We start from the raw sequence: 12,971 nt of genomic DNA on the forward strand, positions 1-12,971 counted from the left end.
ATGAAAATGAGCAGGATCATGGCTGGGATCAAATGTGTCGTGTTTTTGATGGTCCTGATTCTCCAGTGGACTCATGCAAGAGGAGGTGAGTGAGATGTTCTCTACACCTATTACGTTATTCTAGTATAAATGCAAATCAATGTCATGTTGTTTAGAAAGCCAAATACTGGAGGAAATGTAATAAAGACAGAGACTCTGAGTCAAACTTAAAAGCTTCCAGGGCAAAATTCTCAGATGTAAATCTCAGAAAGTTGTGTAGACAAACCTTGTTCTTTCTCTTTATTTTTTATCGTCATTATTCAGTGAAGCAGGACTATGGTTTAAACAATGTTTGACTGCACAATAGTGAGTTTGTTCAAAGTGTCAGCAGTGAGGATTTCATTAAACATACACAAAGACAAAATAAATAATTATCAAACCCTCAGTGTAACTGTGTGAAGTTTATAGTTAAAGGAAAAGTGTAATATAAATAACAAGGTACAAAAACAATTTCAAGTCAGGTTAAATGTCCCTTCAAACTGTGACTGTAACATATGAACATGTGTTTATTAATTAACAGCAAAAAGAAAAGTAGCAGGGCCTGGTCTGTAGATTTATATATATATATATATATATATATATATATATATATATAAAATGCCATTTAAGAAAGCATGTTTACTGCACGTTTCTTACTTCCTATCTCTCATCGAAAAAAAAATGCCCAAACTTCCAGGAAATGTAATTATTGGAAATTGACTGGAGTGCGTGGGAGTGGAGGCGGGAATTTCACAAACTATACTCGTAGTATACAAACTATGAGATTGGTTCTGTAAAATTGGAAGGTGGTTTAAACTGTGTTTGGATGTAGGCAGTGAGTTTGTGCTCACTGACAGGTCAGTGAAACATATTGGCTGAAGGAGAACCCAAATGTTGGACTTTTACAATGGAGAAAGTGTGTTTTTTTTTGTTTTTTTTTACAGAAGAAAAAGAAAAACAGTGCCAACAATCCAGTTTGTGCCCTCCCAATTCCCCATGCCGTGATTCCTCTCTGTGATGCGTGGTAATGTTTAGTCCTCCTCGGTGCATGTGTTTAACAGTGTGCTGCTCCCTCCACACGTTTCCGTAATCACCCTGAAAACAAGAGATGCCATAATGAGTACCGTCCTAGCCACCGGCCGACAAAACACATTAACCATTCCAACGCAACTATATGAGCTGAGCACTAACTGAACTCCAAGTTTTACAATCCCACACTGACTGCTGCTCCACTGCTCTCTTAAGTAGAGCTCCTTGATTAAGCAGATCAGCAAAATGTGAGTGATTATCCCAAGTGTGGGTGGCTCCAAGGCAGGGACTCTCCAGCCTGGTGGGGCAGCAAAACTGACACAATAACACACACGGTGAAACGAGGGACAAGGAGCAGATCACACCACAAACAACCATAAAGGATTAAGAAAGACGAATAAAACTCTTAATATTCATTAAACTCAAAAATAACACGTGATCTCAGGGTCACCCAGGTCCATGACATATTCTTTAAGTAATCCAGAGTGTAAAGAGCAGGAAATAGAGTTTGTAGTACAGCCAGCTGTCAGTGTTTGAGATTTTAAACCTATGAACACAAAAGCAACAAAACATATTTTATTTTGTCGCCTGTGTTATTTTTCTCATCTCATAGCTTTTTTTCTGTTTCCATTCGTGAATTAATCTAAATGATTTAATTTATTATAATGTTAAAGGCTGGAAAACATGCACATATGACAAATTTATGTTTTTCTAAATTATGTTGAATAAAGACAGAGGGTGCAAAACTAGGACTGGAGTTTTAAAACATCTAAACTCTAATAATAATATAATCAACAGTAGCTAGAACTCGCATAATACAATAAACTGTGATTTAACATTACAAGAATAATAAGACATGCATCAGGGATTAAAATTCACCCTACAAAGAATCTCAGCTTTAAACTTGAAAATAAATGGAAACCTAAACAGGAACTCAAATATACTAACACAAAACTGCAGATTCATGACAATGTGAAACAGTATGTGTTTCACTTTACTTATACTTCAATACTCATTCAATACTAGAAAACTGGAAATGTTTACGTTTTCAGCCTAATCCAATCTTTTACAGTGACATGTTCTCACAAACATAAAAAACTTGATGAATAAATGAAATAACTTAGCAAAGGGTCAAATAAAGCAGCAGATAAAGTATATATTTATCAAAAACAGTTGTCATGCCTGCTTTGGAAATTGTGTCATTAATGTTTTTAAGTTCTCTGCACAGCACAGAAAAAGATGACATTTGATGAATATCAGGAAATCATTTAATCAAAGTCGCCACACCGGTGCTGCATATTTGGGTTAAATTTTCCTGAACTGGAGCAGAAAAATGTTAAAAGGCTTTATTAAGAGAGAGAAAAGTTTTTAATTCTGCAACATCAGAGGGCTGAACGTTGATTATGTGTCTCTACCTGTTGTTGCAGATGCTGAAGTGTCCTGCATTTTCATGGAAAGCTGCATGTTACCGTGCAGCTATAGTGGCAGTGATGTAGTCATCAACTGGTTTCAGGTATCAGCAGGAGACCTTAATGTCCACTCATTCTACAATAACCAAGACCAGCTCAAACTCCAGAGTGAGCGCTTCAGAGGCAGGACGTCACTGTTCAGCGACCAGATCTCCGCAGGAATCGCCTCACTGCAACTGACAAAGGTGGAGGTTCAGGATGAAGGAAGATACAAGTGCTACACCAGCACTGACAGAGGAAACCAAGAATCATTTATTAACCTAAAGATAAAAGGTAAACAACAAAATATATATATTTATTCAAGAAATTTCTCTGTTTTGTTTTGTTTTGTTTTGTTTTGTTTTGAGAGATGCAGGTGTGGAACCTGCAAGAGAAACAGACCCAAGATGGAAAAACACTGAACACTCGAATCATGAAAACCCTCCCCTCAAAGATCACGTCCTGCTTACAGAGCCGACTGTGAACCCAGGAGCTTTCCTTGGGGACATTGGACTCGAGGGGACAAGTTTGACCTTCAAAACATGAAATGGGATGGATGCGCACTGATCGTGGTAGCTTGAGCCTCATTGCAGAGGGGCTGATGACAGTCTTGACTTCAAAAAGTCCAATAGAATGAGGAGCGAGCGAGACAATGATTTGAATGAATATTTTTTGCAGTATGCCAGGATCATACTTGGGAGCGTGTATCTGGAAGCAGCATAGTGATGTTGCCGCACTTACTGGTTTCAGGTCCATCAACTGTGTCACATGTGATGCTGGACTCTATTTTTAAGAGAGAGGTTGGAGCCAAATGACTTTTTCTGTTTCTTTCAGGTTCACGTAATTCAGGAGCTATTTTAGGAGGAGTGATTGCAGCCATCGTGATTACAGGAGTAGTAGCAGCAGTAGGCTTCATGCTTTATAAACGCAGAAAAGGTAAATGACTTTCTCCCTTCACTTTGCAGTTCAATTTGTTTATGTTTTTTCTACTGAGTATGATTTTTTGTCCGACCCCAATCCCTCAGAGCAACAAGAACCACAAAGTACAGACAGTGATTCTGCATACGTGAGTAAATGTTTTATGAACTACACTATGAAACTTGTTTGAAAACTGTGTTATGGTCTTGAAGATAAAACCAGATGTCTATAATGACTCTAATTAAACTGCTGCTTTGTCAAAAATATTTTATTAGTGTGTCAGAGTGAAGCAGCGTTCAACAACATCCATGACATGAAAAACAGAGAATCAGATGAAGCACATTGAGATGGATGTGATGTTTATTTGTTTATTTTTGAACTGAACACACTGTTTTCCACTCATAATGATATGTTTTCAAGCTATATTTTTTTATCTTGTTAACAGTAACACTGAACTTGTGCCGATGGCAAAGGGAAGGTCTACCATGAATGGTGAAACACCTGACACCACCCAAGCAGACCCCAGCAGCTCTGCTTCAGCACTGAACTGTCTTAATGTGTTGACTCTAAACCCACTAAAGACGACCTTCAAATGAGTTTCTTGGAGCCATAGAAACTCATACGTGCACTGAGGAGCAAGAACACTGAGACATTAATTTCCTTTTTTTTCCCATTTTGTTCGCGTCATATCCTAATGCTTGATTTTATCAAAGGAAAGTTTTTATTTTATAATTATAACCTAAATATTTTTGATATGCCTCCCTGCTTCATCTTGGACCCTTGAGCTTCGGGTGTGCAACAGAATAAATCTAAGGAGAAGAAATGAGCCTGACTCACAGAGGCAGCTTTGATTTGTCTGTGAAAACTGCTGATAAGTTGAGTTTAGCTACTAACTCAGGGGTCGGCAACCCATGGCTCTGGAGCCATGTGCAGACGACCTTTCACCTTTACATTGCAGCTCCCTATGACGTCCTTTGACGTCAAGGACAAGAATCAATGTCTTTGTTTTTTCCTATGATGGTGGAGATGTTGGAAAATTCTGTGGACAGGTGTGTTTATACATATAAGGAGTTAGGATCAGGAGTATTTATAAGTGACTGGGCTCAAAATCAGGAAGAGAAAATGTGCTTGTTGTTGTGTTATTCATTTATTTTCATTTTTTAAACATGACAATATTTATTTGATATGATGTAGATAAATGTCGTTACATTTTTTAGATAGTTTTGTTAAATATTTTTAAAAAATATTTATTTAATAATTTTTAAAGTATAACACTAGTCTTTGTGGGGGGCGGGGGGCAAAGGACTCTATTTGAGCATACTAATGTAAATGATTGAAAAAATATTAGATTGTCTGGTCTCTCTGTACATGTAATTATAAACTCAATATGCAGCTCTTTTGATCTGCTCTTGAAAGATTTTTAACTCGAGTAACTTAAAGAAATTTAAACTTAAATCATCGTTATGCAAAATCTCAAACTGATTTTCAGACATGAGTGATTCTCGGTGAAATGTTGGCATTTCTGTGATGCTTCAAAATAGAAAAGTATGAGAAACATTTAATTAGATTAGATCTTCTTTGTCATATATTGGTTATAATTTCTTAAGTTTTAGTTCATTTTTTTTAAATAAAAAATAAAGAATGTCTAACAATAAATCACTGTTAGCTTTTGTTCTCCACCAGGAAGAAAGTGAAACTTTTTCACAATCTGATAAAATGATCTCTGATATTAGTCTGTGAAGGTGTTTCGAAATAATGTAAATCTTACAGAACAAAATGACAACTAAAACATGACTATTTTCAATGAAGGACTAAAACAACCTCAGAGGGAATTCTCTTCCTCCCGTATCACACTTGTACAAATGACCTTTTTCAGTATACAGTGTCTGCTTTAAAGCACTGCAGTCAGATTTAGACAAGAAGAATCTAAAACAGGATTTTATCCTCCAGATTAGACATTATACCGAGTCAGTAACGCGCTCCACATTAAACTGAAAAAGGCATTTCTATGACTTAGCTCTTCAGCACCTGGTCAGGAGAACCCAGGCCAAGACCAAGGCTAACATCACCTCCACAATTCTACATATGAATGAAAATGTCTGTTTTCTGCACCAAGACGTTCTGCCAAACACTCACCAAGCCTTAGACAGTATCTGTGAAATATTACAGAAATATTTCTTTTTTTTTTTGGTTCTTGTTGTTGATTAACTTTCCCTTAGTGTGTCACAAAAAAGTATAGATGAAGGGTGTGACATCTTTCACAGTGAATATGCTAACCTGCTGTTAGCAACCAAACAAGCTGGGTCAGATTTCACCATTGCTGTTTACTTTGTGAACACTAACGTAGCTTGAAACGGAGCAGGATCATGGCTGGGATCAAATGTGTCGTGTTTTTTGTGGTCCTGATTTTCCAGTGGACTCATGCAAGAGGAGGTGAGTGAGATGTTCTCTACACATGCTACCTTATTCCAGTATATTCCAGTATAAATCATGGATATGTGGTTTAGAAAACCAAACAACTCAGCGACACTGAGTCAAACTTAAAAGCTCTCAGGGCAAAACTCTCAGATCTAAATCTCAGAAATTATTGGTGTGTAGAGAAACCTGTTTTTCATTTTCTTCTTTTTTTATCATCATTATTCAGTGAAGTAGGAATATAGTTTACACAATATTTGACTGTACATTAGTGAGATTTAATTAAACATACACAGGAGCAAAACAGAAATAAAAAAACGTCACTTTAATTGTGTGAAGTTTATAATTAAAAGAAAACTGTAGTATGTATAACTGTCTGTAAGATTATAGAGTCAAACTGTGACTGTAAGATATCCTAATGAATTGTGGTTTACATGAAGTAAATCTGTTCTTAAACTTTAGAGACCTTTAAAGGATTGTAAGGAAACCTGTTAGGATGGATTCCTGCATATCGCTATAAATAAAACCTTGGAATATTTTCTTGTTGACGAGCCAGCACGAGTCTGTCACTGTCTGAGATTTGAAATCTCTGACAACATACTTCACAGTGTTGTGTCTTCTTTCTTCAAAGATGTCTTTTTTTCATTTTCATGTTTCTTTGCATGACTTTATTTAAAATATGTTATTATGTCTCAATCTGGAGCCTTTAAAACATGCATGTATGATGTATGTATCAGGTGTGTTTGTTTGTCATTAATCAAAATCATGTAAAATTAAAAAGTACTTTGTGATTCCTTTAGCTTTACATTAATCTAACAATAGTAACAATAACAGCATTAGATACTATTGTACCAGATATAACTTAAATTTGCTGTTAATACCACTGCATTAACAAAAAAAAGCATTACTGTTTTCTTATTTCCTGTTGCACTAAACTCTTTCTGTAGCATGCTCTGGTGTTGGGAACGTGGTGTCTGCATCTCTGCAACTCTTTCAAAAAAATATTTTTTTGTTTTTTTAATCTTTGCTTTAAGACGGACTGAGGGGCAGCACTAAAGCTTAGTGTGATATAAATAAGAAGAAATAAGAATGATATGAATTATGAGCAAGAAAATAATCAAAATGAACACAATCAGTCCTGAGGCTGATTACCTTAACTGTTTTCATTTGACATCCTCCACAGAAAAACTCATTTCCACTTTACACTATGTATGTATGAACACCCCAGTTGCCCTGTGGATAGTCTTTAACCTTTCAGTCCTCTACCAGAGCATATACAGTAGTGAAAAAGTGTTTGCCCCCTTCCTGATTTGCTAGTATTTTGCGTATCACACTTACATGTTTCATCAAGCAAATCTTGATATTAGACAAAGATCCAGGAGGTCACAAAAGAACCCAGAACAACATTAAAGAACAGCAGGCGTCAGTAATCTCAGTTAATGTCAGAGTTTTTGATTCAACAATAAGAAAGAGACTGGGCAAAATACTATCTCTCAAAAGTGAGCACACCCTCCTCACATTTTTGTAAATATTTTACTCTATCTTTTCATGGGATAACAATGAAGATATGACACTTTAATACAATGTAAAGTAGTCAGTGTACAGCTTGTATAACAGTGCAAATTTCCTGTGAGCTCAAAATAACTCAACATACAGCCATTAATGTCTAAACCGCTGGTAACCGAAGTGAGTACACCCCTAAGTGACCAAATTATTCCCAATTAGCCATTTTACCTTCCTGGTGTCATGTGACACGTTAGTTTACAAGGGCTGTATCCCAATTCAGGGTCTGCAGCCTTAAAGGTTGCATTTTAAGGCCGATTACGTCACAGCGACGTGACGAAGGCTGTCCCAATTCAAAGGCTGCTCGAAATGCGGCCCTCAAATGCGTCCTTCATATCCCTGAGTTTTAAGGACGTGGCGGTGTAGACTTCGTGGCCCAACATATCCCAGAATGCATAGCGCGGCGGTGGGTGTGGATAATTTTGCCAAAAAAAAAAAAAACGGCGGATGAGGGGCGCCCGAAGAGTGCACTTTAAGTAAGTACTGAATATTATGTCACTTATTTATGTGCAAATGTTTAATAACGAAGAACATTAAAACATTCCTGTTGGCCACATGTCGGCAAAGTTATGTGACATTAGTGACGTTTGTACTAACTTGGTTTTAAAGCCTTTACTTTAAAATATACGCCGTTCAATAGCTGAGCTTAATCTTACAGAGAATGATCAAAGCTCATGTAGAAACAAACAAACAAATGAACAAAAGATTTTCTCCTTCATTTCTGTCAAACAAAGCTGTATGACACGTTTCCAGCTGTTAGTATCATGGTTGCTAGGCAACCGGGGCAGCGCAACGGAGGCTAGACTGTCCCATTTCACAAGCCTCGCACTTCCGGCCTTAGCGGTCTTTAAGTACGCGGCCCTTGAGGACCGTTGAGGTTGCGTACTTTAAGGCTGCAGACCCTGAATTGGGATACAGCCAAGGTCTCAGGTGCAAATCGGGGACAGGTGTGTTGAATTCGGTGTAATTGCTCTCACACTCTCTCAGACTGGCCACTGGAAGTTTAACCTGACACATCATAGCAAAGAATTCACTGAGGATCTGAAAAAAAGAATTGATTCTCTGCATAAAGAGGCCTAGGCTAAAAGCACATTGCCATAAACATGTAGTAATAATGTGGACTCCAGCTCATGGGGGTATTTTGGGTAATAAAAGTGCAGATAGGTTGGCCAAAGCAGCTGATCAAAGAGTCGATATAGATGCACAGATACCACTGTCAAAATTTGAAGGGAAAAGTGTAGTTTGGACAGAAAGTAGGAATGTCTGGCAAATGGCATGGGATAATGAAACAAAAGGGAGACATTTATATAGGGTGCAAAACACAATAGAAGCTAAGAGGAGTGGCGGATTAAAGAGACAGGAGGAGGTTGTTGTCAGTAGAATACGAACAGGCTACTGCTTTTTGAATGGTACTCTTTTTAGGATAGGAAAACATCCGACTGGGTTGTGTGATGGGTGCACTGATATGGAGACGGTTGAGCATGTACTCCTTAGTTGCAGGAAGTATGCAAGTCACAGGAGGGTGGTGTGGGGTGAAATGAGTGGTGGAAGGGAACTTACGTTTGAACGAGTGGTTAAAGAGTTAAGTCATGGTGAAGGGAAAGTGGTGGTTTTTCATTTTTTGAGAAATACTGGTCTCATCAAGAGGATCTGAGGATTCAGGAATGACGGACGATTAACAGCCAGGAGGTGGCAGTAATGCAACAGTTTTGGATGCAAGCTGTCGTTAAACTTGACTGAAGAAGTAGAAGAAGCATATTGCCAACACCTTGAAACTGAGCTGCGGCACAGTGGCCAAGACGGTACAGAGGTTTAACAGGACGGGCTCCACTCAGGACAAACCTCATCATGGTCGACCAAAGAAGCTGAAAAAAAAGTGACTTTAGTGACATAGCAAAAGAGACTTCTAGTAAGCTGAACTTTTTTGATGTCTATCTTCTGGTTGTTTCAGATACTGAAGTGTCCTGTGTTTATATGGAGAACTGCACATTGCCATGCAGCTATGAGGGTGCTGATGTAGTCATTCACTGGCATCATGTGTCAGCAGGAAATCTTCCCGTTCACTCATTCTTCCACAATCAAGACCAGCCAGGAAACTCGGCCCAGCACTTCAAAGGCAGAGCGTCAACCTTCAAGGACCAGATCTCCAGAGGAAACGCCTCAGTCCTGCTGACAGGAGTGAAGGTTCAGGATGAGGGCAGATATAGATGCTACACCAGCACCATCAATGGAAACGTGGAGTCATTTATCAACCTAAAGACAGATGGTATGAGACAAAAAAGATACATTTATTTAGTAATTCAGTTTTAAGTTATACTTATTTGTCTATTCTGTTTTCCACTGAATAAAGTTTTACATTTGTAACTCTGTGCTATGATTAGAAAGCAAGAGTGTAAAGTTATTTACTCAGGGTTAGTGGTCAACAGTAGTCGTATATATGCAGATAACATACCTGACCAGGAGATGTAAACCTTATTCACACACTACAAAAACTCTAAATAGTTGTTGAGTATGTGAAATGTTCAAACTGAGAACGGTAAAGAGATTTCTATTCAAAAAACATGAAATGCAATATTTATTAGAGTTTGTAGCCAGTTACTAGTCTCAACATGGAAAGATGTTCTGCTTCCAATATATTTTTTCACTATATTACTTCATTCTGTACAAATACCTGTTTCTCCCTTTTAAACTGCTGTAGTCCAAATCCCTCCACAACGTTAGCAAAAGAATACAATTTTCTTTTCCTTTCTTGAAGCTCCAGTCCATAAAGTCGACGTTTACCAGGGAGAAAACGGGATCACCTGCAGGTCAGAGGGGATCTATCCAAAGCCTGAACTCACCTGGTCCACCAGCCCTCCATCCAGTCTGACTTTCAAAAACACCACCACAGTCAACCAGACTGAACAGCAGCTTTACAACATCAGCAGCTCTCTGATCCTTTCAGGCAGTGATCATGATCTGAACTTCAGCTGCACCGTCAGCACTCGCAGAAACAGGAAGAGTGTAGCTTTTCTGAAAATGCGTAAGCAGTGATGAATGTAACTAATGCTTTAAGTGGAAATTTGTTATTAAACAGATTCAGTTTTTCAGTTGAAGATCATTGAAAAATGATGATTCATATGTGCAGTAAATCTGCATAATTTTTAGATTGGAAAATTTCTCAATGTGCTTTAAAAAATATAAGTTTTGTGTGTTTTTTGTAATATTATTTCAGCTTCTCAAGATGTTCTTGAGTATGAGAACACAATCCCATGCAGTCCATCAAACATTCAACTCTCAAATCTCATTTGGAGATTCAACCACAGTCAGCTCATCCTGAGTGGGACTGTCACAAACTACACAGTCTCAGAGAAATGGAAGCAGCATGTGAAGAAGCTTTCAGAGTCAGGCAGCCTCACACTACAGGACATATCTGCAGATCAGGAGGGAATCTACACATGTGAAGTCCGTGATGCTGAAGAGACAACAATAAGTCTCAAATCTGTGATGATTCATAAAGGTAAGGTAGCTTCAGTCTGGACCCATGAAACTGTTTGCAAAAGTTCAGTGCAGTGAAAAAGTATTTCTTGTTTTCTCACACTTAAATGGTTAAGATTTTACTGGACAATACAATACACTATGATTGATATATATATATATATATATATATATATATATATATATATATATATATATATATAATTTTGTTCACAATCTAGTTGCCCTGAATTTGATTGCTGCTGTTGTACTGAATTAGACTACATGCTGATGTGATGGGCAAAGGAATAAATCTTTATTTTTTTCTGGTACATATTTCTAAAATATAGGACTCTTTTGTTGCAGTCAGGAAAACGGTTCTCACTCCCATGTCTTTCTCTCTGACTTCAAATCTCTTCTTAAACTACAAAGTAAATTATTTAATAATTTTGAACAAAACCTCTGGCCCTGTCTAGAGTGTCTCACTTTACATGGACCTATTTTTTTTCCATCAATTCATCAATTAAATTAATTTTTTTCCACTTCTCTAATTCAGAGTCATGAAGAAGTTAAAACCAAAAGACATTTAAACTGACTCTGTTTCTTTCTGTTTCAGGTACTTCAGGATCTAGTTTAAGAAGACTCATTGTAGTCACTGTCATTATAGCAGCAGCAGTAGCGTTCATAATTTATACATACAAAAAAGGTAAACAATCTCACTTTACTTCCCTGAAATTTATTTTGTAATTCTATCAATTATGATGTTTTCTGGACTCAGTTCCTCAAAGAAACAAGAACAACGACGTACAGACAAAGAAACTTGTGTTTTTTTTATTTGATTTGGTTTTTTATGGGACTGTTTTTGTTTTTTGTTTTTTTAAACCCATCCTGAGAGATTGGAGCTAAATGCCTCTTTCTGTTTCTTTCAGTTTTAGAATTTTTTGCCGTTATTGTAGCAACTTTGTTTGTTGCTATTATGTTTAAACTACTAGCAGCAGTGGTCGTTAAGATGTATGGACGAGGAAGAGGAAGAGGTAAATTACTTTTTTTTTCGTCACTTTGCAATTCATTTTGTTCAAGTCATTTCAACTGATTGTGATGTTTCCTGGACTCGATTCCTTAGAGCAGTGGTTCTCAGAGTTTTTACATCATTGCCCTAAGAAATATTTTCACACCCCATCAAAACCAAACAGATGGACAGAAAAGCCTTGCTGCAACTTTATTTAGATAATAAATTCTTTCACAATAAATCCTTCAGTAATTTTTGTTTTAAACACACAACTTTCATTTCAAATAACTATTTATAACTTTTATCACTAGACTGCTTCATTAGTCTGCACCACTTCTTTAAAAAAGCAATATAAATAAATAAATATAAAAAAATAAATCCAGAAACTTGTGAAGCGAGATGAAAAATTTATAATTTAGTGAGCATTTAATACTACTCACTCTTGTGAGCCTGTTTTTGACCGCAGAGCGGGTCGTGGTCGGCGGCGTGGCTGTGGGGGAGGCGGATGCACCTGAGCGCCATCCGCAATCACGCCTCGCCGGTTTTAAACAGAACTAGGTCCTGTTGTTGTTGATGATGTGTGTAGGCTGTAGCCAAAAGACTGCAGCTGCGTGGGTAAGTCGACATCTGCAATAACGAAGTGTACTGAAAAGTGCAAACATGTGGTCGGGTCGATCCTGGGTTTCGGAACCACTGTACACAACACGCGACAGACCCGACCGCATGTTCGCACTTTTCAGTACACTTCCTTATTGCCACTGTTCACTTAAACACGCGGCTGCAGCTTTTCAGCGGATGTGCAATTTTAATGTAACTGGCGCAAATATTTTTTTTCCGCCGTAAAAGTGAATCCAATGTTAAACATTTATTCCGCATAACGCTTCTGCCAGGTAAAATGCCCCCCACCTGTCAGAACTCTGCGCCCCACCTTTGGGGTGCGCTACACACTTTCATAATCACTGCCCCAGAGCATCGAGAACAACGACGTAGAGACAGCAAAAAGGATACGTGAGTAAATCTTATATGAACTACACCAAAAAATGGTCTTGTTTGAAAACAGTATCATGAATATGAAGATACAACCAGATGTCTATATTCAGTCTAATGTAACTGCT

General features: G+C 37.7%; 2 protein-coding genes across 2 annotated transcripts in view; both read left to right on the forward strand.

Moving 5' to 3' along the window:
• The window catches only part of LOC146511783 (CD276 antigen-like), a 15,539-nt gene continuing 2,568 nt past the window's right edge, over positions 1-12,971 (forward strand). Inside the window, exons 1-7 of the mRNA XM_085171938.1 lie at positions 1-85; positions 9,343-9,657; positions 10,147-10,413; positions 10,606-10,890; positions 11,464-11,553; positions 11,777-11,881; positions 12,747-12,864. Coding sequence (XP_085028064.1) covers positions 1-85; positions 9,343-9,657; positions 10,147-10,413; positions 10,606-10,890; positions 11,464-11,553; positions 11,777-11,881; positions 12,747-12,864 — 1,265 coding nt within the window. The remainder of the gene's footprint in view (positions 86-9,342; positions 9,658-10,146; positions 10,414-10,605; positions 10,891-11,463; positions 11,554-11,776; positions 11,882-12,746; positions 12,865-12,971) is intronic.
• Positions 5,065-12,971, forward strand: part of LOC146511784 (programmed cell death 1 ligand 1-like) — a 24,267-nt gene continuing 16,360 nt past the window's right edge. Inside the window, exon 1 of the mRNA XM_085171970.1 lies at positions 5,065-5,846. Within this exon, the coding sequence (XP_085028096.1) occupies positions 5,780-5,846 (67 nt within the window). The 5' untranslated portion in view covers positions 5,065-5,779. The remainder of the gene's footprint in view (positions 5,847-12,971) is intronic.

The sequence above is a fragment of the Neolamprologus multifasciatus genome, chromosome 9, assembly GCF_963576455.1.
Source record: "Neolamprologus multifasciatus chromosome 9, fNeoMul1.2, whole genome shotgun sequence".
NCBI classification, from domain to species: domain Eukaryota; kingdom Metazoa; phylum Chordata; class Actinopteri; order Cichliformes; family Cichlidae; genus Neolamprologus; species Neolamprologus multifasciatus.